Source organism: Argiope bruennichi, chromosome 2, assembly GCF_947563725.1.
Source record: "Argiope bruennichi chromosome 2, qqArgBrue1.1, whole genome shotgun sequence".
NCBI classification, from domain to species: domain Eukaryota; kingdom Metazoa; phylum Arthropoda; class Arachnida; order Araneae; family Araneidae; genus Argiope; species Argiope bruennichi.
Window position 1 is genome coordinate 83,489,091 of NC_079152.1, and position 24,726 is coordinate 83,513,816.

The 24,726-nt window shown below is 29.0% G+C and overlaps 1 protein-coding gene across 1 annotated transcript in view; it reads left to right on the top strand.

Annotated features, from left to right (window-relative positions):
- Positions 1-19,905, top strand: part of LOC129991891 (cotranscriptional regulator FAM172A homolog) — a 52,726-nt gene extending 32,821 nt beyond the window's left edge. Inside the window, exon 11 of the mRNA XM_056098265.1 lies at positions 19,457-19,905. Coding sequence (XP_055954240.1) covers positions 19,457-19,557 — 101 coding nt within the window. The 3' untranslated portion in view covers positions 19,558-19,905. The remainder of the gene's footprint in view (positions 1-19,456) is intronic.
- Positions 19,906-24,726: the final 4,821 nt, after the last annotated feature.

The following is a 24,726-nucleotide window of genomic DNA, read 5'->3' on the forward strand; positions in this document are numbered from 1 at the left end:
ATGCTGTTTATGACATTGCAGTTTATTCACTGTATTTTCTCACAACGTATTCAAAAGTCTTGTTGATTGCTTTCTTTCAAGAAGAGTTATTACTGTCATCCATTTCTTATACTCTGTAAAAAATTTGGTAGCAATATTTTCTCTAATCCTTATAGAATCAGTATTCACTGTTTTTTTTTAAATTTGATTTAAGCTATTAAATAATGTTAGATATACAAAGCCTTCCCAATCCCTTTTTAAATATATAATAACTTTTAATATTTAAGATCCCGATTTTTACTTAAAATTGATGCTTAGACGCCAGAAAAAAACAAAGGTAACTGCAACTAATCGTACGTTTTGTGGTTTAAAAAATATCTGAAATCTAATCTTAGGTGCATAAAATTAAGGTTTTGTTGGGTAAAGTCAATATACATGTGTATATTGTTTTGATTAATACATTAAACTTGGATCATGATTCAGAGATAAAAATACCTTTTAACTATTTTTGAAAAAAAAATTATTAGGAGGGATAGAGTAGAATGGAATACAGCTAAGACGCTATAATTAATTATATAAGAGTTTAAAGGATGTTGATATTAAATTTATAAAATTCCTAAGGACGAGTAAGGAGCTTGACAAGTCGTGTTATTCCTGTCCCAGCTAAGCTCATCCTCCAAAATATAGTTATGGCATAACCAAAAGTAAAGCGACTTGAAAGAATGTGAAAAATTGATTGTGTCGAAAAGAATTTTAATAGATCAATTATAATTGTATAAATGTCGCTGAAAACAAATCAAAAAGAGAAGCAGGATCTACTCTGGATTGTCCTGCTTCTGATGATCATAATAGAATGGTTAAATATATATTATACATTTTTTCGCCTTCGCACGATTAGTATATAGATTTATTGATGCAACAATTTTATTGTATCATTCACACCATTATAACTTAAACTAGTTTATTTCAATTGTTCATTTTTTTCTGAAGCTCTTGTCCAGTTTTAGAGCTTCCGAGTCTCAGTTCGATGGAAAAGAGCGAAATATTACTCGATTACCCTTACACGACACCATCAACGTGTTGCCGTCGAACCCTTTCATTTACATCATAGTACTGCATACTTCTCTTCCCAGCATTGGATTACCATATTTTGCCCTTCGGCGGCCCAGTGCAAACTGCCGGTCAATAGGCGGGATCGGTGAGGAAGTAAGCCAATATACGAGAAAACAGCCGGTGTGTACAACAGCATGATGCACTGGAGTGCTGATCATTGGTCCGGAATGCTGTCGAGAACCTTTTCATCCGAATCTTCGTCCTCTTGCGTGCCCGTTCGGCCGGAAAGACTCCTCAACCCCGGTGATTGAATTTCTTTGGCGCCCTCTCCATCTCGTGTTGCGGGATGATGATGGGCTGTTGGAGGAAAGCATTCCACCCGCACACTCGTTTTTATGTATCATAGACTGATATGACTCCCTCTGAACCTCGGTGTGACTCTGATTTGAAAAAGTAATATATATACAAAAAAAAATTTTTAAGTCAATTCCTACTTAAGTTAACAAAGAAAAATTATATTTTAGTTACTTTTTATTAAATAATTACCCTTTAATATTTTATATAATTTTTTTTCCTGCGATCTACACTCTTCGCCACTGACAGTATTTATTCTTTAATTCATATCCTGTTAAATATCTTATATGAGAGAAATTTTTTTGAACTGAATAAGCTGTATCGGAAAGTCCGTAAAAAGATCATATCCACTGATATGTCCTTCTTTGATGCAAGTTTTTTTTATTATTATTATTATTAGTTTTAAAATAATGTTATCAACAAAAAGGATTTATTAGTCAATATGACACTATCGGGCTGCCATCTATTGGTCTATTTTTTTCTCTTATATAAAACTAATTAAATTTAATTAATAAATTAATATTTGAAAATGTATTAGCATCAAGTCTCATCCACTACAAGTTTTAAAAAATGTATTTGAATTTGAGTGGATGAATAAAAAGTATTTTATTAACAATTGAAAATTTGAATAAGATATATAAATAAATATGTATAGAGAGAGTGTGAACTCATAGTAGGAATTGAAGAAAAAATTGACATTGTTACTAATCGTTTTTTAAAGATGTCATTATTTTTAAAAAAAAGCGACATTTAACTTTTTCATATGTTCAATGTTCAAATAAAAATTGCTTTTATCGTTAAAAAAAATCATTTGCTATTCACCTCGGGATTATCATCAATCTATTTATTGATATAAAAAACAAAACAGTGACTCTTTTTTAGAAAGTATATCTAGATATAAAAAAAAAGAACAAAGTATATCTAGTTAGACAAATGAAATTTAGCAAATTTCTTTATCATATGAAATGTAGATTTGTAACAAGTTTTTAATCAAATCTGTTAAAGTTGTTTGTGCGTTAATTGGTATTAGAACCATGCATGATAATTATCATACGAGACATGTTTTGATTACACTACGCCAAAAGAAAAAAAAATCTGTCAAAGGATTCATTGTTATTGTTCCTATTTTTGTATGTTTGGTGGTTGGGTTTTAGTACATGTTCCTTACATCAGTTATAGATTTGTTGAATTTTGCATTTAGAGAACAATCTGGATGCAAAACAATCTAAAAAAACAATCATTTATTGAAATTTTAATCTAATCTGGAAATCCATCTACAGCATAATATTATTTTAGTTCTCCAGTTTGCATTTGACCTTCAAATTAAATTAAGTAAAATTTGACAAAATTTAGTTTTAGTAAATAATCATATATTTTTTTAAGTAGCAACTGCCGCGTCTCCTAATTGAAAATATTAAGTTAAGTCTCTATATATTATTTTTCCTCTTGTTTCTCAAATACATTTATTTACAAGTAAAAAAAAAAATTATAATTGTGTAAACGTTGATAAATATAGAAAAATAAATGAAGCAATGAAAATTGTTGGAAGTATTCATTACCATTTTCTGCTGATGAGAAACGATACTTTGGAAAGAAATTTTCCATTCTGTGATGGAATATTTTGTGATTTTGACTTAGTGTCGGAGATCCAAAGAACTATTGTAACGAAATGTTTAATTTTCAGATTTAATATACAGTATGTAAGAGTGTACATTTTTTTACCTTTCCTTATATTTCAAAACAAATAATGGATTTTTGATTTTATAAATTATTTTTAATTTTGCTGAGAATAGTTGCAAATCGGATAACTAAAGTTAAATTAAAGAAAATATTGTTTTTAATTTAAAAGTTTACTATTAGAACTTTAAATAAAATTATACTTTAAATGAAAATATTGTTGAATTTTATCCTTTAAAGTTTTTAAATTTAACTTTTCAATCCATTCACCTCTTTCTCCCCTTAATATTTAAAATTTTTCTTAATAAAATCTATGATGGATCTAGATATCAGTATGGTATTCATTTATAAATTGAGTGATTATTTTGCGTAGGCGAGTTTAAAATAGCATGAAAATAAATATGTAATCTCTTAGGATAAATTGCTCATTTCTGTTTCATATTTGGTTTGTTAACGAAATTGCTTTCCTTCGTTTAGTCGGTTAAGTCATAAATAAAATACCAGCAAAAATCGCAAAGAACCGTGCTTTTATTGCCAACTTACATCTTGCTTCCCTTCCCCCTCCCCTCTATTTTCTACCCATATAAAATGATCCATGAATTCTCTTCTTATTGTTCTATGAATAACTTTCCACTCTCCTGAGCTACAAATCCTGCTGTCTTTAGATGGTGAATAAGTAAAAAGTATTTTATTTTGTTCTTCCGACATAAATATAATTTTACGCAGACTGAGAGTCATGTTCCTGACGACTCTACATAAAACAGACTTTTGCCTCCGCTGGCAAAAAATGTTGGTTGTGCAAAAATTCTGGTCCGTCGTTCATCTCGTAAGTGGTCTAAGTGTATTTCATCCCTTGAACCGTCTTTTTTATAGAAACTATGGTATCATTTTGTTTTGTTATTTAAAGTTACATGCAAGTTATTAAACTGAAAACTTTTTATTGTATTTTATTAACTTTAGCAGTTATCTTTAACTTTAGTATTAGCAATTAATCCTATAAATGAGAAAAAATTTAATTTGATTTTCAGAATCTTTATCCAAGTGATTTAATTAATGTTAACGTGATAATGTAATTAGATTAACATATTTTCTGTAAAATGCTTTATGCGAAACTCGCACAAAGTGCAGCGTGATATTGAACGTGCAAAAGGTAATGTGCAACGAAACATACTTTTGGACATTTTAATTTATGAAAAGATATTTAATTGGAGAAAATAAATGACAAGTAGTCACTTATTTCCCAAAATACAAATTTTCTTTTAAAAAGAATATCCAAAATTTTTAGCAAATTTTTAATGTTTTGTCATGATTATATTATTATTGCACAAAAATTATTTTTATATCGTAAGATTAAAATAATAATAGATTTTTAACAATATAAATTTTTTTCTGTATTTGTTTTCTCTGGTCTTTTAATTTTTGCGCAATTTTTAATAATACTTTTTACTATTGTAAGGAAAATCAAACCAATTTTGTGTCATCAAATTTTTTCTGGCGTGCATTCCCTAATTTAATTAATAAACTATTTTTTAAAGTATGTTTTCCTCGATTCAAAATTTGTGCTTTTATTAACGTGTCAATGTTTGTAAAATGGTTTTTCGTTCTATAAATTTCATGATTTAAAAATCATTATTCACAGAATGTAATCAATACAGTCGAATCAACCATGATCCAAAACATCATACTTTGAGGTTTTTAAATAGAGGATCTAAATTAAAGAATATTTCCTTTCTATTAAAATAATTTTAATTTAGAAAGGGATTAAAAATGGGCATATATGTTGATTAAATATGGATTTGCAATATGTGAAATTGTGGTAATAATTCAGTTTTTAGTTTAAATGAACATCAACATGTTGAATGCTTTTATGACCAAATTTGAAAATTTAGCAAATTCTACATTTTCAATTTTGAAAGCTGTTTTGAAATGGTTAAAATTTACTTACTTCTATCAGGAACAGATCTTCATGAATCCTTTAGATGAATGAAACAAATGACGATTTACTCTTTTTTCCTCCCTAATGGTTTTTATTTTTACTAACTTTTTACTTTTTCATCCAGTTTATTTCTTTTAATAGTTCCCAACTTTTCATTGGGAATCATAAAAATATAATTAGTTCTCTAAATATGATTTGCTTTATTTTCGCAATATTGAATAATTTTGTCTTGAAATGTTCTTGCTTGAAACAACTAGTTTAAGATGCTCCTGTGTTTTTCCTTTAAATGACTGATGATTCTTCGTTAAAATTTTGATTAAATATTTTTTAATTGAAACTTTTACTCTATTAGCATAAACGTATCATTTAAATTTTATTGAAAAGTTCTTGTTTTTTTAATATTTTTACAACGTCTTTTATGTATTCTGCCGATACTGTACAAATGCGTTTCATTTTGCACTTTTTCTTATAAATTGATTCAATATGGATTCATTTTTGTGGACAGCCGGCACTGTGTTAAATAGCTGTCTGACGCAGATAGAAGCGAATTTGTCTGCTTTGTTTACTCAAGTTATGAAATTGGTCACTTGAAAAATATGTCCTTTAAATATATTTTTTATATTTAATTATTAAATTTATATTTGTACTTTTTTGCCCTTGTACATTTAAACTGAAATAATTATATTCGAAAACTGCAATTCAGAGTATGTTTGTTGATGTGAGTGTAATTAAAATATTTTCTGTTATATAGTGGGACATATATCAGTGCATGCTCGATAATGAAGCTTTTTAAATAATGGATCTTTAATTTTTGATGCTTATAAATCATGGTTAGCGATTTCTTTTGCCCATTGGACAATATTAGTAGTCAATTATAATGGGAGCCATTTTAAATTGGACGTTTCTTCAGAATTTTAAAAACATATTTCATTAAGTTTCCTTGTATCTAGCTTTAGTAAATAGTTTGTTATATTGCTTATCGGTATTTTTATATACGGGTGATTTTTCATGTTTTTAAAGATAGAATTTTGAGTCACTCCCTAATATATTAGATTTCTCAAACTTTATACAGCTTTGTAATTCCAGTGGCAGAGAAATATTTTAATATTTTATTTAAATATTTCATTTGGAAAAGGGCATTAGGTAGTGGTTTTGAGGGGAGAGAAGGAATTGTATTGCACAGTTCTGCGATATTCGTAATTAAGAAGTATAAAATATATTAAAGATTAAAAAGCAGAAGATAATAATAAAAAATAATTTCTCTTTTATTAGTGAATGAAATTTAGAAATAAAATTATCGAAATTGTGGAATTTTAAAACAAAGCCATAAAATCAGGAAGCTTCGAAAGCAATAGTGTAAGGAAGCTATTACGGTAAATATCATAAAAAAAGAAATCTTCAGATTTTTTTTTTAATTCTTCTTTAAAGCACACTAAGAAATGCTTGTTTTTCTAATATTATTTTTATTATTAAATTTTATTGTAGTTAATAAATTAAATAAAATTTTTCTGTCTATTTTAATTTTAATTTTTTTAAAGTTCCCTTTGATTTTTTTTTTTTTTTTGCATTGAAAACAAGTTTTAAAAACCGTTTGATATATTTTCTGATTTGTATCTATTTTTTCCTGCATTGTGTCCTTATTGCGTGGAACAGAACCATCATGTGCTAACTTGCTATCAGTATCAGAAGCACGGCTTCCAGTTTCGAATTCAAATATCTCCGCTGCCTTATGGCATTTTGTCTCTAAATAGCGAGATATTCGCTCACTCCCCTCCTTTCATTGCCCTGGTGAACCCCTCCCATGTTGTCCTATCTTATTTTGATGTCGGTCCTCACCAATTTCGTCTGCTGTATAAATCACGGGGTTAGAAATCACTGGTTTAAAAGCGGGGAGGAAACGGATGAAAAACTGCTAGTTTTGTTCACTTTTTATTATTTGATTCCTTTTTTTTTTTTTTTTCTGTCCCCTCTCCGAAATGGGGTTAGGGGATGTTATTGGTTTAAGAGCGAAAAAGGAAGAAAGAGGGATCAGTTCGTGAGTTTATGGGGCGTGAAACCTCAGGTCGTGTGTTCGAATTTTTCTCCTGCTCTCTTATGGTTTCTCTATCCTTAATACTGGCTGATGTGTGTACTGGCGTGTGATTCTGGCGATTGCAGTGACTAAATTATAGGCTATCGGCTATAGGTTACTAATTCTGATAATCGCCCTTACTTCAAAACAATAACTCTTCTTAGCTTGAAAACATGCAGTACAGTGGACTAGCTCAAGAAATATTGATAAAGAACTTTGTAAAAGGATCCTGCACAACTTCGAATTTCAAAAATTAAATAGGTAACTCACAAATGCAATGTTGAAAAATTTTAAATATATAAAGGCATTCAAAAAACATTTAAAAAGTCTTTGAAAATCATTTAAAAATTCGTCTATGGTATTGTTTGCTTTGCTTATTAATAGCACTATTTATTAATAAACAATTATAAATATGAAACGGTTTTATAATTCTATCAAATTTCTTTGATATTTGATTTTGATGGAAAAGGAGGAACGGGCTTCTTCACAATTTCAGAAATTCTTTAATTATCTTTAATTTTGAAATTTGTTTTTTAATTTTATTTTTCTTAATTATTTTAGTTTTTATCTTTAATTTTATCATAGTTTTCATCTAATTTATGTTTTCGTAAATGACTTCATTAACAAAATAGGAAGCGTGTTTTTTTTTTGTTTGTTTGTTTTTTTTTTGACATTGCAAGCAATTTAATATAGTTTCTCATTATGAATATTTTTGATGAGCATAAAATATATAAATACTGTTACCTTTGTTGAATTTTGACGTAGCTTTGAAAAATTATTAAATATTTTAATAATTTTCCGTTTAATTTTTCCCCAATCCAATTAATCATGACAAACAGAGTGAACAACTAGAGAGCAAGTTTGCAAAAGTACAGAATGTATATATGTGTGCAATATTTACTTCAATATTCCAAAAAATACCATTTAAAAAACATTTCTAGATATTTTCTATATGAATAAAGCCTCCAATTCATTATTTCCTTTCATCTACAGCTTTATACGTTCATAAGAAATGGTGTATTAAATAGTGATATTCCCGAAGGGAGGTCTATCATCATTTTTTGCATATGATTCTTTTTTAAGAGTAATTTACAATTTACCAGTGGTGCTGGAAGCGGGGCATCAGTTATAACTTGTGAGAAGTTAGTTCATTATGACTATAAGATGATAGCTTGTTAAATGAAATCACAGTGGACTACTTGTCTTAGAAAAACTGGGAATTTTTTTAATGAAAACCATGTAAGATTGCCCCAGGCTTCTTTTCTCTAATCTCGTTTTTTTACCTCAATAGATTTATCCATTTGCACAATTTCATATTCTTTCAAATTTTGGTAATTTTAAGGAAATTAAAATCATATATGATTGCGAAAGTGTGACCGAAGCATATTTTAGAGTGATATATTTTGAAATAAAGTTTCATAATAATAAAAGATTTTCTGACATTCTTTTTCAAGTTTCATATTATTTAATCTGTCAAAGGTGCTGTAGGGCGTCTACATTTATAAAGCAGAATTATTATCGTCTATTTTTAGGTATGTAAGAGCAAGTGTCCTTTAAATGTGTCGACATTGTTTCCATAATTATGGTAAAACCTTTATATAATCTTTTAGATATTTCTAAACATCTTCTTCTAAAATATGAAATCACTTTAATCCACTCCTTCGTCTGTGAAGAAATTTGTGTGCAAAAAATGCTTTGAGTAGTATTAATGTGGGAAAGACAGAGAAAAAATTGCATATTACATAATACTAAAATTAAATAATCTTTCACTACGTTGAATTTAGATGCTTTATTGTCAATAGCTGATAACTCGTAATAAAATAAAATAAAAATAGTAGTATATCAATAAAAGTCTATTGGAGTTTTGAGTTTCTTAAGATCCTAAACATACAAGCTTAAGAGTCAACGAATTTATTTATCTAATCATTTGACGTTTTTCAGGTATCTTCTTCTTTTGAACAATGATGGCGAAAAATTCTTTCTTTGTCTTTGTCTACTAATTTTCGTCTGTGGATTCTTCTTTAAGAGGAAATTGGAGATCGAATTATATACAAATAATGACGCGGTGGAAAAAAAAATTCAAAAAAGTTTCTGATTAATAACACCATCTATGATGCTAGATGCTTTGTCTATTGCGAATAATCTGGAAACTTCAGATATAATAGCGTTTAATTGAAATCTAGTAATATGATAAGCATGCAAGAACAGATATTCATCAAATATGCTAACACCTCACTCTACAAAACCATTCATGTAATCGTGTAACGTTTTCTAGATGTCTTCTTTTGAGCAAATAATCCTTCCATTTCGTCCTTTCCATGGCTCTGCGAAACTCTTCTCTGAGAAAAGTTGGAAAATTTTAATCAACAGCATATTAGATTGCCGCAGGCCTCCTTTCCTCAATCTCAGCTCACACATTATCCCGGGCCTGCATTTAAATCCTTTCAAGTTTCTCACCCCACGTGTGATTACGTACAACTGTGGCCCCAAACAAATGACTGGGGCAACGCTTTGAGAATGGCTCTCTTTTATCTCTCCAGCCCACAGATTGACAGCGGGGCTGGTTTTGGTTGGAGAATTTAATAACTTCGGCCTTTAGAAAACTTCTGGCGACCCATGTTTGTGGAAGAGGGATGGGTTCGGGATAATTATCGGATTACGGTCGCCGCCTTTTGTGACTTTTGTTTGTCGCTCTCGGGTGTCTTGTGGACTTGTGTCAAGAATTGAAATCCCGAGAAATTTTTTGTTTCATCCTCCGTCTTTGAAGTCTGCAGTTCGTTGCAAACAACGATGAGACGAGGTAGTACTGTGTCAACTGCTTCCTGTTGAACTCTGGAAAATATTACATTCTGGCAGGGAATGAGACAATTCGTTAAGGAATATCTTTAATTGTTGTTCTTCTGGCTGTTGGTATAATATTATAGAAAACACCATCATTTCCGTTCACTGTGCAGATGTGGTTATAATTATAAATATTTATAATACTGACTCGCTAAGTAAATATTTTCCTTTCTCGTTATTGATTAGTTATCCTTTTTCATCTTTGAGCAACATTTTGTTCCAAAACATAAATTCAGGTATGAATGCTAAGAGTTAATAACTGTTTCCAAAGGAAAAATTGCCAACATTTTATTTTTCAATTTTCTTCATCGATATCATTTTTTCCAAATTATCATTTATTATTATTCATGTAAATAAAAAGTTTTTAAGAAATATTTTTAAATTTCACGGATAACATTATCACTAAAATTCGTAAAAAATGCCAATTTTTGAATAATTGTTTTTTATGTTTTTGAGCTTTTGTATTCACAAACATAATTCCAAAAAGTTTTTTTCGATTTCGGAAACATCTAAAACTTGGAAATTCTTTCGTCTGAAGCTCAAATTCTTTTTGTTGAAGATATTTTTTTTCTTTTCTATATTTCATTTCATATGCGAGGAAGAAAAATACATATAAACTTCATTTTCACGAGACGTGTAACATTTCGCCCCCCCCCTTATGCCTTTTTCCTTTTATAAATTCGTTTATTTCCATGGAAGTAGTTAACATTTTCATCGATTCCTTCCTGTACGTTCTGACTTACATTTGTGATTAAAGGACGGCCATATAGTAACGTTTCGCGATGAGCAAACGTTCCCTTTTTCTTTTCTTCAACTGCGGTCAGCTGTAGTCACATGATTTGCTACGGACATCTCGACTCTCTTTATTAGAAATCAACTTGTGGTATTGAATCACTTTCTTCGTTAGTGATTCAGCCAGTCGAATTCATTACTTTGTTGCCTCATGGTTGTTGAATCGTTTTTTTTTTTTTTTTCTTTTGTACATCTTGTATAAGATCAGTCATAACCTGCTCTGCGTGTCTCGCTGAATAGTCTATTTGTGAAAACAGTACGTTAGATTTGATTCGTTTCAGATGCTTCCGCTTGTTTTTTTGAGGCGATAGTAGAAAATATCTAGGAAGTAATAGTAAGTAATTCAATCGTAAGTTCGTTATTACTGGAATATTCTGGAAGCTATTGCATGTGTGACAAAATCCTATTAATATAATGCAACCTGATTTTAATATTACATTTTAATATTTATATAATATTTACCGATTTTTTTAAAAAAAGAAAAACTTGCAGCTCATAAAAGTGCGGTTGTAAAGTGGGTACAAAAAAAATTTTTTGAAGGTAAACATAAGTTGTGTATTTTAGGAGTGCGAAAAAATTTAACTGAAAGTTTGTTCGAAAAAAAATAACAATTGGCAGTCTCGTGATTCTTTGTGTCGGGAGATTAATTATTTAAAAGTAAATAAGAGCGTAAATGTAAATAAATTAGTAGCGAAATCTGAAGATGGCATCACTTTAAGAAACGCCGAACATTTTTTTTTTATTGGTAACTTTTAAAAAAATCAGTTATTTTCTGCTATAATATATAGAAGATCTGAAAGTAAAAATAAAGAAACATATATAAGCTAATCTAAATATATATCGATATATCTGGTAATATATCGATTTGAAAGATTATCGGCTAATGTTTTCAATTAAATTTTTATTTATTTTGTCAGAGAAAAGTAATATTTAAAAAAATTCTTAAGTGATATAGAAATTCACACACAAAGGACGCTTAATATCTTAGAATTGTATACTTTTCTGTTTAGTGATCCAACCATTAATTTCAGTGTAAAATCATTCACTAAATTTCACCCATGACGTGAGTTTGAGTATCTTATTCACACGTGCAATAGTAGATAGGTCGACGGACAATCCGCCGGTGATAGGATTTTGCTATCAAAATTTAATAGTCATCTTTGATCCTAGCAATAAAACTATTTGCCACATTTCATCTAATCAGTTTATGAAACTGTCGTGTTTCTGACTTATCGTGCTCACAGTCCCCCCGGGGGGGCACTTCGAATTGAGGATGAGATGCTTCCGGCATGATGGTTGGATCTCGCCACCCTGGAGGGTACACTAATAGGTGGGGGATCTGGCTTCTCCCATCGATGACGGGACGTACTTCCTTCGGGGAGGGTTGTACCGTGGCCGGTGACGGCCCTTAGGACTCAACCACAGTTCCCGCCAATTGCTGTTGCGGCGGTCCGGTCATTCAGTTTTATGGTTTAAATCCGTGTGCCTTAGGGCGGGTCGGAGAGTTAGATGGTTGACTTTTCTGTTTAGTGAGGAAAAAACTTTGTTCCTCAAATTCAATAATACAAGCTTTCCCCCCCCCCCCATCCCTCAAAAAAGAAGCAAATCTCAAAAATATGTAACGCAGAAATTACAATTACATTTTTCTTGCATGACTAGTTTGCGCAATGAGATAATATTTGGGTTGTTGTTTTCTTCAATGGTAAAGACAGCTATAAAGTGTGCAGAAAGATTCTGATAGTTTGTAAAATAGATTAGTACGCAAACTGTTGCAGTCATTTATTTTGCAAAAAAAATTAAGAGATGAGATTAGGGATCTTTGTTAGTACATGTCCTTATTTTAATATGAAATATCATCCACAGATCTGATATAGCCCTTAAAATGTGTTTCTCTACTGAAAATTCTTAAAATCATAAGTTTGATAATGCTTTCGAATTGTCCATCATCTCTTTCAATAATACGAAGCAGCAAAGCATGAATTTAGCATTAGCTTTCTCTAATATCGCTAATGAAATTGCAGCACATTTTGTCTTTTGTTTCAATCAATTTTAACTGAAATCTAGTCAGTACGCCACATCTTCCAAAGGATAACATGGAATGAAATCGCACGGATTAAGATAAGGTGATTACTGTGGCCAATCCATGCTGATCCTGTACTATTTCGTTTCCAGCATGGTCGACTCAACCCAAAGATAATCAGATTATCCTTCGATTTTCCCTTTTTCTCAGGGACTTCTTTATCAAACATCCTAGATTATTCTCATGGAAGCGCGGTAACTTAGTGGTAAGGTCTCGGCTAGGGTAGAAAGTTTCTAGTTCCAGATTCTATACCAATAAGATAAGCTACATGGATCTGGTGCACTTTATATCTGATCTTGTGTCACAAACCCTCCTCCTTTTGCTGTGCAAATATTTGGAGAAAAGGTACCTGCCCAGAAGTCGTATTGGTCATCCGATGGCGACTCAAACTTATGAAATCTGACCCTAAATAGCTCCTGTATTCCTTAGAAATGGGATGTAAATATACGATATAAATAAATAAATAATCCTCTTTGTCGGTACTATGCAGTCAGTCCATTGCAATGGCATAAATATCAACATTTTACAAAAATAAAAAAATCTATATATCCTTTGAGTACTCGCACGAATTTAATCTTCAAGAACAAAAGAATATCAAAATTGTGAATACTACAAAAATAGAAATTTATGTTTGTTAGATAATGAATGGAAAAACATTTGCGACTTGAAGCAAGTTCCTTTTTTGTAACTTTTTTTGTATGTTCCAAGCATTATCAACGAATAGGATGTCCATTACAAACAAAATTTCTTCAATTTAATGCGTACACACAAAAAAAGAAAGAAAGGGATTAAAGGGCTGGGAATCAAATTGAATAAAGATGCTAAATTAAATAATTATCAACATAAAAAGAGTATCACGTAAATTATTTACAAATCAGCATGCAAACATTTGTATCTCGTGTCTTTTTTCTTTTTTTTTTTTTTTTTTTTTTCCTACCTAAGGAGAATTTTCATCTTTTATTTATTTATTTAGTTTGTAATTTGTAATAAGCATGCGGGTAAGAAAACCACGTGAAACATTAGTTATAGGTAAATGTATAAAAGAATTTAAAATCTCGGCATATTTGTGGTGCTAGCTTCATAAACCAGTTAACAGCTTCTGGGCAGAGGTGATCACTTTTATCTTGTGGTTATGTTACACGACTACGGACGCTAGCGTCGCAGGTTCGATCCTCGCTCGTAGCAAATTGCTTCATATTTAACTGAAACATTAAAAATGATGATGATTCTTTAACTGAAATTCGCTTATTAATTTTGAAGAAGTTGATGCTACTCCTTCTTTGATGTAACAGTATTTTCATAATCAACCCTAAAGTGCTAACGCATAACCTTACTTGGGATCAAGATTTATAATTTAAAAATTTCTGATATAAATGAATCCAAGACAAGATTCGCAATGGAACAAAATTTGAGTAGCAAATTTTTTTTTAATTGAATTTGTGGTTTAGTTGTAGAGTTATTTCGTTTCAACTGATATTTTATCATAATTTTCTGTTGAATTAAGAATATTCTCTTAAATAGGTATAATTTTATTTAACAAACGAAATCAGAAAAATATTTCATGTCAGGCATCGAGGATTTTTTTTTAAATATTTCGTAAATATTTATTCATTTGTTTTCTGTATTCCCACCTTTTTCGTTTGATTTTTTTTCTTTCAATTCCATATCTTAGCAATAGCATTAAAAAAAATGATAATCTATTGAATTTTTGAATATTTTAACTCATGTTTAACTTAATTTTCAGCAAAAAATACATCTTTAATTGGAAGGCTAAGTTTAAATGTTCAGAAACAAGAACACAACTCGTTTGTTACAAAGTATAATCTCATCTATCTTATATTTTCTTTACTCTGCAAATTAATCAAAAGTTGTAGAAATTTTTAAGAAAAACAAATAAGAAATTTCAGAATTTTTCTTTTAAATCGAAAGACTAGAAATTCTCCTTGTCTATATTTGAAAACGACCTAAATGGAATGTCCTCGGCTTGAAATTCTTTATTACCTCTGTACCCACTATTAATGAAAGCCTGCCGATAAAGTACGATATTATTATTCATGATAGAGGTTTCCGTTCTTTTATTGAGTGCTTCTGTGGTCTTTTTTTTTTATCGGGAATTTCTTCCTGTTCTCCGTCATCGCTTACTTCCCCCCCCCCCCCTCCCTCCTCTTTACCTTACTTCCAGGCCGAATGACTGCAAAATTACCTTTCAAAAACATCGTTCGTTTTAAAAACATTGTTAATCTTTTGGAGAAAATACTTGCTCGAATGAATGTTTTCATGCAAATATGCTGGGTTCGCTGTGCTGTGCTGGATAGAGAAGATGGAAGAACAGAAAAAAATAATAAAAAAAGCTAAGAAAAAAATGGAATTTTCTTCTTGATTTCTTTTTAATGGCAATTTTTTATGCACATTTTGTTTTGACCGAAGTACATATTTTTTTCTTTTCCTTTTCTTTTTTTTAATATTCCTTCAATCTTATTTTAAGAAATTGGCGTTTTGTCCATGCATTTTTTCCCATTATTGTTGTTACATCATGTGGAATGTAAAGTTAATAAGTTTTAGATTAAGTTTCCGAACGCCATTTTTTTTCCTTATCTTTATTTTTCTCTTTCTACTTTTGAACCAGTTTTAGAAACTTCTTTAAGCGTGGGACAATGGCTGTTCTTTTTTATTTCCAAAAAATTGTAGCTGATTTTCTTACAACCATGTGTTGAAAAATGTTTTCCCCTAACAGAGTACACTATTATTTTTTTAAAACGTTTTTTTAATAAAGAGGCGTGTCTTTTAAGTCAAGAAAAATATTTGTTCGTGACTTTAATTTCAAAAGTCTTCATCCATAGTCTATCAGTGAAAAATTGCTTTATTTTGATAGTGGTGTCTTTATCGTTGTCTTAAATCATAAAAAGAATAGCTTTGTTTGCATGTTCTTTAAACATTTATTTTGAGACTTCTTCAATATAATTAAACATCATCTTTTGATATTAAAGAGGTACATCAGTATTCAATCCTTAAAAATTATTATATAAATCTGGATACTTGAATTAAAGATTTAATGTATTCCTGCAATCTCCTATTTGGTGAATTAAAGTTGATTGGTATAAAATGCAGCTTTTTGCTGAATAAATTTCTTAATTCTTTTTATATGTCTTAATAATAAAAGCGAAAGTGTATATATCTACGTATTGTCACTCTACAGGGTACAGGATATGTTGAGTCAGAGTACAATAAATAACTGTATGTCATACCGAAGAGTATGTACATGAGATACCGAATTTGGCTTTATATACTATGTAGAATGAAAATATGCTCCTCAAAGCAAATTTTTCGAAAGTTTTTAGAAATAGATAATTTTTAAATCAAGTAATATTAGTACCTGCTTTCATGCTATCTTACCATGACTATCAGACAATTTTATTCTATATTGCATTTTTTTCCTTCTATTTATTCTTATTTCCAATGTTGAAATCTGAAAGAAATCTCTACTGAGTTTATTAAGTTGATTTTCCATGCCATATGTTAAATTTAAGCTTAGCTTATTACTTATTATCACATCCTGAAATCGTGTAAAAAAAGTAAGTTGCTAAGTGTGTTAAAATTATTCATTCCTTTGGATTTATGAAATTTTCGTAGTTATTGTTTTATTATGTTTTTATTATCTTAAGTAGATGATAAAAATTCCTAAATAAATAATCCTCTATAGGGGACAAGAGTGATCTAACATTTTAAACTTTGCAGTTTCTCGAGTTAGCTCTAATTAACGCCATGTTTATAAACTGCCTGATGGTTCTCAATGTTAGCTGGAAGACGGCGTATTACCGTTTATATGCCGACAGTTAAATAATGTAAAGAATTGTACAGGTGCTTGAAAAATTAAAACAGATGCACTTAATTTTATATCAGAAAACAATTTAATATTTTAAATTACGATACATACATTATAACATAAAACTTAATGATTTTTTTTTTGTAGTATGGTGACAGGACATTAAAAATTCTTTAAAATCTTCTGAAAGAAATGAGCAATTACTCAGCATATTTTCTGAAACTGTACAATCTTCTTTAACTTCCTCGATTTTATTGTCTTAATCTATATCCTTTAATTCCTCCTTATTATCTGTTTTCTCAGTACTTGTTCTGTATTACCAGTAAATTAACTTTCATTCAATCAAGTCAGCATTTTCTTTTCGCTAACTCATTACAGTTTTGTTATATATATATATCATAAACACATTTAGGGACTAAATGTTTATTTCAAAATCGCCATTGTATTGATATTGTAGAATAATCAGTGGGGGGTTAGTGAGATTTTATTGCATCCTATAAGTCGAAATGACATTTAAGAATTTAAATCTCAGTAGCATGGATTCTTAAATCAAATTTGACATTCAAAAGAATTATTTTACTCATATTTTTTCGGATAATGTGGTAGATACTCCTAACTTTAAAAAAATAGATACGAATGACATTTTTGAAATGTAAATATGATTAATATAACTGTAAATCAAGGATAGGATTTATGAACTTGAAGAAAAACTAGAGGGTGAAAACTGCTATGCAGCCGAAAAAATATTTTGAGGAATTTTTAAAAAATTAATGTACAATTTTCAAATGGAAATCGCGTAATTGGTGTGGCCATATATAACTTTTGTGTTTTAAATGGGATACATAATATCGGGTAAAAATTTTTATTCATAATTTAGTCTCATTACAAAAAAAAAATTTTTAAAAAATTAAAAATATAAAAATGAAATTATAAAAATATTTATAAATTATTTCTTTCAATGCTTTATTGCCTGTTCCATCACTATGATTTTCTTTAACAGTTTTTTTTTTTTTTTTTTTTTTTTGAGTTTTGTAAAAGGTTAGACATTTAAAAAAATTATGTCATACTGTAAACAGAATGTATTTTTTTAAAAATAAAATTTGTTAAAAGGGTTAATTTCTCTTATTGCACAGTTGTATTTTTTTACTTGTTCTCTCTCTTAAAAGTGACATGAGTGGGAGTTTTTTTTAACCCTTCATGTACATGTTGTATATTTAGTTTCTGTAATAAATATAATAATTCCATGCCCCATCATACGTAACTACGCATATAAGCTAACATGTAAATGCGTGTTGCATATCCGTGACCTTCTATACAAGCTCTGTCTTTATCGATAATCATTCGTGATCGCTCCACACAACACCAGTGGAGTGATGGCACTCCACATCATTCCGTTTCTTCGTCAGTTCATTGAGACTGGCCATTCACGGACGCTTCACACCAGCTTTATACCAGTCCTCATGATGAATGCCATTCTAGAACATACAGCAAGTCTCTCCTCCCCATCCGTAATTAGAACTCAAACCAAATCTTTAAAGTCTATTTGTACAGAAAGGAAATTGGATATAGTATTAGTAACCTTCCAATCCGTACCATGCTAATTCTGACCGTTTTCTTCATTAACTAAAGATTTTGGTGTGTCACCAATCCATTGGTGTGGTGTAAAATGATTGTGAATATTCGGCTTAACGTCTTGCACAGCTTTAACTTAACTGTGTACGCACCTATCTTTTAATATTTTGCACTATTTTTCTTAAGATAAAATACAATTCTGCTCGACTTTTGGCTGTTACAATATAAAAGAAAAATATGATTTTTGCGTGAATACTCTTTCAAATCCCATCATAGCAATCCTGGATTGTTAAAAGCTTAAACTAAAATTTGAGAAGTAAGGTTTTAAATATTCGCCATGCTGTGGTTTTTTAAGAATAAGGATTGTCCCTCTAATTTAAAAGGAAATAAAGTTTTTCAGTAAATATGATTGAATACTTGTTAAAATTACAAACTCGAATGAGATTAAAGTAAGTTAAAAACAATATTGGATAAATTATCCAAAGGCGAAGAACTAATAAAATAAACCAACAGAAATAAATTTTTAATATAAGGATATTAGAATTATTTTACCTTATAAAATATAAGGCAAATAATAAATTGTTATTTCAAACAGAAAAAGAATTATTATGCCCATTGTTATATATGCAATGCATTTCAAATTTAAATTGAGATGCTTGAGATTAATTGAAAAACTAGTCATTTTTATGTTAGAAATAGGCAATCCTGTATTCCAACAAATAAATGATCATTTTTTTACTAGACAAAATAATTCTAGAACAATAAATGAATATTATGTGGATTATTTTTATTTTTACGCATTTGGTTCTGCAAATTGTTATTAAAATTTATATTTGACAATACTTAAATTTTAATGCGATTTGTTATTAAAATTACTTTAATAAATAATTATTTTAAAATATGTAAACATCACTTGTAATTATAAGATAAAAAATTAAGTTTATTTATTTGTATTTATAAATTTTTAAATTCAATATATTTGATTTAAATAAATATTTAATCATATTTATAAAATGATAAATATATAAATATTTTTAAATTATAAACATTTAATATTTATAAAATATTTTTAATAATATATTTTTAAAATGTATATTATAATATTTAATATAAATATAATAAATATTTTTTATTTAACCAGGCCATTATAATAAGTGTGGGAAAGCTTGGTAGAATGGACTGACGTTTATCACAAATGTAGTATTTTTTTTTAATATAGATAGAACTATATATTTTATTTTGTTTTTAATAATAATATATCTTTTTCTTCACTCACAGGTACTCAAAGGCATGACTTGACTTCTTGGATGAGTTTTGCATCAGTTTATGAATTCATCGATGCAAGATACCGGAAAACACTCACTGGAAATGAACTTTGATTATCATTATTCTCATCCAAATACCGTCCGCATTATCTTTAACAGCCATTGTATTTCTTTTTATATACTTTATCATAGAAATTTTCGCTTGTGTTAATACAAGCGCAAAATCTCATTGTTTTACGCTGCTCTTCAATTTTCCTCCATCATTCGTATCATTGTTCCTTTGGATTCCGATAGATGGCGATAGATGTTTCAAGATGAGAGACTTCTACTCCTAACGGTTAAAATACAGACGTTTTTTTGTTACTGCGTGTTACATTTTTAATCAAGAAACATTCATGAATTTCCTGTTGAGTTTATAATTGATGTCAATAAACTACAAATGAACCTTTTATCTTAAGTTTTATCATTTAATGCATCGTTGGTTCTTTGTTTGTTTGTTTTTGAATTGTGATTATGAATTGAAAAGTTTTATTTTTCAGAATTTTAAATGGGGCATTTCTTGTTATTTTTCTTAATTAATTCTTATAATTTTCTCTTGATTTTTCTTATGTAAAAGTGCAAATATTTTGAAGAAACCATTGGTTATTCTTTTATCACAAACATTTAAGTCTTAATATTATGTGGCGCCATACTTTGTTACTCCCGTTTTATATTATATCTCAACTTTTCATCAGCTGCATAAATTTTGTCTCTGACCAGTAATTGAGTTCCTGAAATAAGAGAACTTATGCAGAGGAAATTGTCTTTTAATATTCATTGGAATTTTAGAATCTAACTTATAGTATTTTGTAAAATTTTAAATATTTTTGATTTTTTAAGAATTTTTTTCTTGTATCAGATTAATCAGAATGTTTCAAAATTTGGTACTAATCTTTATGAAATGTTTGTCTTTTATATTATACTACACTAAAAGTTTTCAATCATGTTGAAAATCAAAGTTTTCTAGCTTTAGACAGAAGTTTAGAAGGCTTTAAAAAAAAAAAAAAGATTTTTTTCGTGGTAATTTTTTTTATTTCAGATAAATGAATTCTTATCAGAATAATTATTAATCGTAATTTGGAACTATTTTGCTAAAAATTGAAATAAAAATAGAAGCTCCGAATTATAAAAGGAAAACTATTTCTGCAAATTAATAAGAGACATTTTTCTTGTTTTTTCTTTCCCCCCTAAAGAGGAACGAAAGGTATACATTTTAAAAACATTTAAAATAAAGCATTTAATCCCAATCACATGGCCATGTTTGATTTTAAAAGTAGCCGTTTAATGATATGTAATCGTAAACAAGAATTTGGATATAATTATATTGGAGCTTTTAATAGAAAAATGCTTTATTTCAGCTAAAATAAAATATTATTTGCTTTATACACAGAATGTTCATTTGTCGAAAATTGTTTTGCATTGAATAAGTAAGTAAATAATGAGCCGAATGAAATGTATATAAAAATCTTCTTATCATTAAAGCAAAGTTTCATCTTGAAGGAATGGTTACCAGCGAATTAAGTATTTTCTCATAATGTTGAAGATTAGATCGTGTTTCAAGCGAAATAATTTCATTTTAAATTATGTTTGTGTATACTATCAATAAATTTTCTGTATTTAAATAAATACTTTTATACGTAAACTATGTATTCGCCAAAAAATTTAAAAATCTGATCATATTTTGGACTGAGGGAATGTTTAGTTTTAACAATCTTTCAATGACAGAAAATACTAATGAGTTTCGAATTAGATAATGTGATACTACTTATAATGAAGATTTTAAATCATTATTATAATAAATGGTAAATTTTTTGATAAATTAACTAAAAAAATGTCGATGTTATTAATAATGTATTTCATAATAATAAAATTTTTTGCTTTTTATGAATTTTGAAAAAGTTTTGGAAATTGAAGTATATTTTTGTAATTTACAATTTTACAAAAAATTTTGAAAGAGAATATCATGAAAGAAGAAAATATTTTTATAAAAGATTATAAAACATCAAATCCCTTGAAAAATATAACGGCTTCATTTCTTCCTTTGCTCAAATATTTTTTTCCCTTCAAGTCATTGACCGCTGGGCAATATAATAAATCAGAGACTACAAATGTATTTTTCTCATTTTGAATCAAGTGCAAGTTAATTAAAGGCTAAATGTGAGAGAACGTAACATTTTAATTAATTACTTAAATATCTATATTATTTTTACTCAGGCAATCAATATTAAAGAACAACCGGTAAAACAAAGAAGACAAAAAAAAAAAAAAATCTCGAGTTTTGCATTATACGACTTGCGGCTGAAAATGCTTTTTATTAGACTCCATCAAATGCATAAGTAACGTTAAATGCTTTTGAATAATTAGAAAGATAATGAATATCATTTATATCCTCTAGATATAAAAAAAATACGATAGAAAAAAAACAAGTAAAAATTATTCATTAATTATACATATTATCTCTTTGCATGAAAATTGTTGCTATCAGCTTATATGTAATGCTTACATTGATTTGAATTAATATTTCACTGACTCGGCATTTCCTATATTGAGAAAATTTTCAAAAAAAGAAAATATTATCGTAAAAGACCGCTTATTCTGCTAAAAGTTGTCGAAATACAAAATTTTTTGTTGTTTCCTTTTAAATAAAAAAAATCTATTGTGAATGTACTAAATAATATATAAATCAAATGATGTAATATTTTAAATACTCTCTCGCAAAGTTATAATAGTTAAATATTGTTGAATATTCATAAGCTTTGAAAATATCACAAAATGGTTTAGAGCATTTTGGATTTAAATCTATACAGAAAGATATTAAATGCTGCCTTGAATATGAAAAGAAAAAAAATCATGAATATTTTCCCTTTGACTGCTTTATATATTTCTGCATAAGAAAGTCATATTTACATTGTATTAAAAAGTACTAGTTCTAACTCTTATGAATCCAATTTCCTCAGTTTGCTTTAACAAAAATAATAAATATTCCTTAAAAAAAGCAATCCAAAATCACTTTTATCACCGAGAGTTTCTTAATTTTTTTTCTGATGTCTGGACCGTTGTCTACCAATAATTTTGAAAGTTATAATCAAAGAACATGATTTTTATGGTATCTTAAGAATTATCACGGAAGAGTTATCTATTAAAATGTACAACTAGACAGCTGTGCTCATTTCCTTCCGATTCACACTTCCAAAAACTTATTTTTAATATAGTCACCATAAGGTGCGCACAGATGAATGTATTTAATGTACTCATTGGATGAAGTGATAGCATGTAGAGTAACTGCTCTTATTACGGTTCAATATCTAATTTATAAACCGTAAGAGATAGATTTGTAATTCCAGTTGGAAAAATGCGTTGAATGGCGGAAAAATTATAATTTATTTTCTTTGAAACAATTAATATATTTCCAGAAAAGTATGAATTCTAAATTTCTTAATGGTCTTTTGGTCAAAAAAAAAATGCTGTTACTCTGAAACAATAATAATATAACAGTAAGCGTGCTTTGACCAAAACTTTCTGGCATACTCCACAGTAAAGATATTCCTCTCCCGTGCTCTTGCATATAGCCAAGAGCCTCAACTTTCCCTATGCATGAAAATCATGTGTTTCGTTATATATTGCATTATTGCATGCTTTGTATTAATTACATAGCACTGGCGAATATTTAAGAAATATTGATCTTTGGAGCTAATCAATCATGATGCCCGTGGTTCCTCCCAGCCCTTCTTTTTCTTAGTTAATCTCTGGTATCCTCTTAATACACGTGTAACAGAAAATAGAAAATCTACTTTGGATGCCTTTTTTCCGACCGACCGAAACCAAAATTTGATATAAAACTACACTTATAGTCGTAAGTTCACAGACCAAATTTCATTTATTTAAGTCATTACATTTTTGAATTATCGTGTTTGCATACACGGGAAAATACAAACTAACAAATGGCTCTTGACAGATTTGATTCCGAATTTCCTGCGGATCTGTGTTTTAGATAATAAATATATGTACCAAATTTTTATCTACGATTACGTTATCTACATTAAGCTATCTTTACGTTTTCTAGTTATCGTGTTCGCTTGTATTCGGGCCGGCGTCCTGGCATAGGGGTAGCGCGTCCTCCCCGTGATCTGGGCGTCCTGGGCTCGAGTCCCGGTTTGGGCATGGTTGTTCTTCCGTTGTTCTATCTGTGAGATGTGTGAATGTGCCCTCCTGTAAAAAAGGGGTTGTGCAAGCGAATGAGTGATGCGTGAGAACTAAGTCGTACTCTTGGCCCTAGTTGGCGCTACTAAAAAAAAACAAGAGACACTCCCCCACCGGCTTAAAATCGCTGTCTTCGTAACAGCGGGCTTGTCCAAGCAAGTGCCATAAGAAACAACAACAACTTGTATTCGGAAAGCCAGGTCTTCTTCTGTTTGGCTTTTGTCAAAATAAATGTTATTCAAAATTGGATAGAAAAATGCAAATTAAGTATAAAATCCTTATACAAAATTTCATATGTCTAGTTCAAAGTGTTTTTAAGTTATCGTCTTCATAGACTGGTATAATTTCAAAAATGCATTTTCCGATTTTGGGAGTTTGGTGTGGAGAGTCATTAAAATAATCGAGTACGAAATTTTTTGACAATTACAGTATTTTCTGTTTGTGTGTATATGAAAAAGTAAAAGTCGTTGTTATATGATTAAATTGACCGAGTTATGGGTGTTTAACAAGAAAGGGGGCCTATTTGAATGTATTTTAAAGATCTGTAAATATTTATTGACTTAGATATTCTATAGAAAGTATAAAATAGATATTAAATTTTATAATAAATAGTTATAGAAATATAAAACAGTTTTTCATTTAAAAATACAAAATGGAAAAACTAAATAATTTTTATTGCAAAACAAAGCAATATTTAAAATGTGATATAATCAACGATTCGACAGATTTAAAATAAAAATTACTTTACCGATAAGCTTTACAAGTTATTTACATTCATGGTAATTTAAGTTCTGTAATTAATTCTTGACCATGTGTACAGCCATGAAAAATAAAAATAACAATGATAAAAGTGTTAACTAACAGACGTCTTTTTAATTCAAAAATAATCCCTCGAACGAATTTTTTTCCATATAAATGAAATTATAAAACATTAAGAATAACATTGTTAAGAACAGCTAAAGTTTTGAATCATAATAGGATTTAAATTTCCGTTTATCTGTTGACAGCTGATATGTGATTTCATAGACATAATTATCACATGCA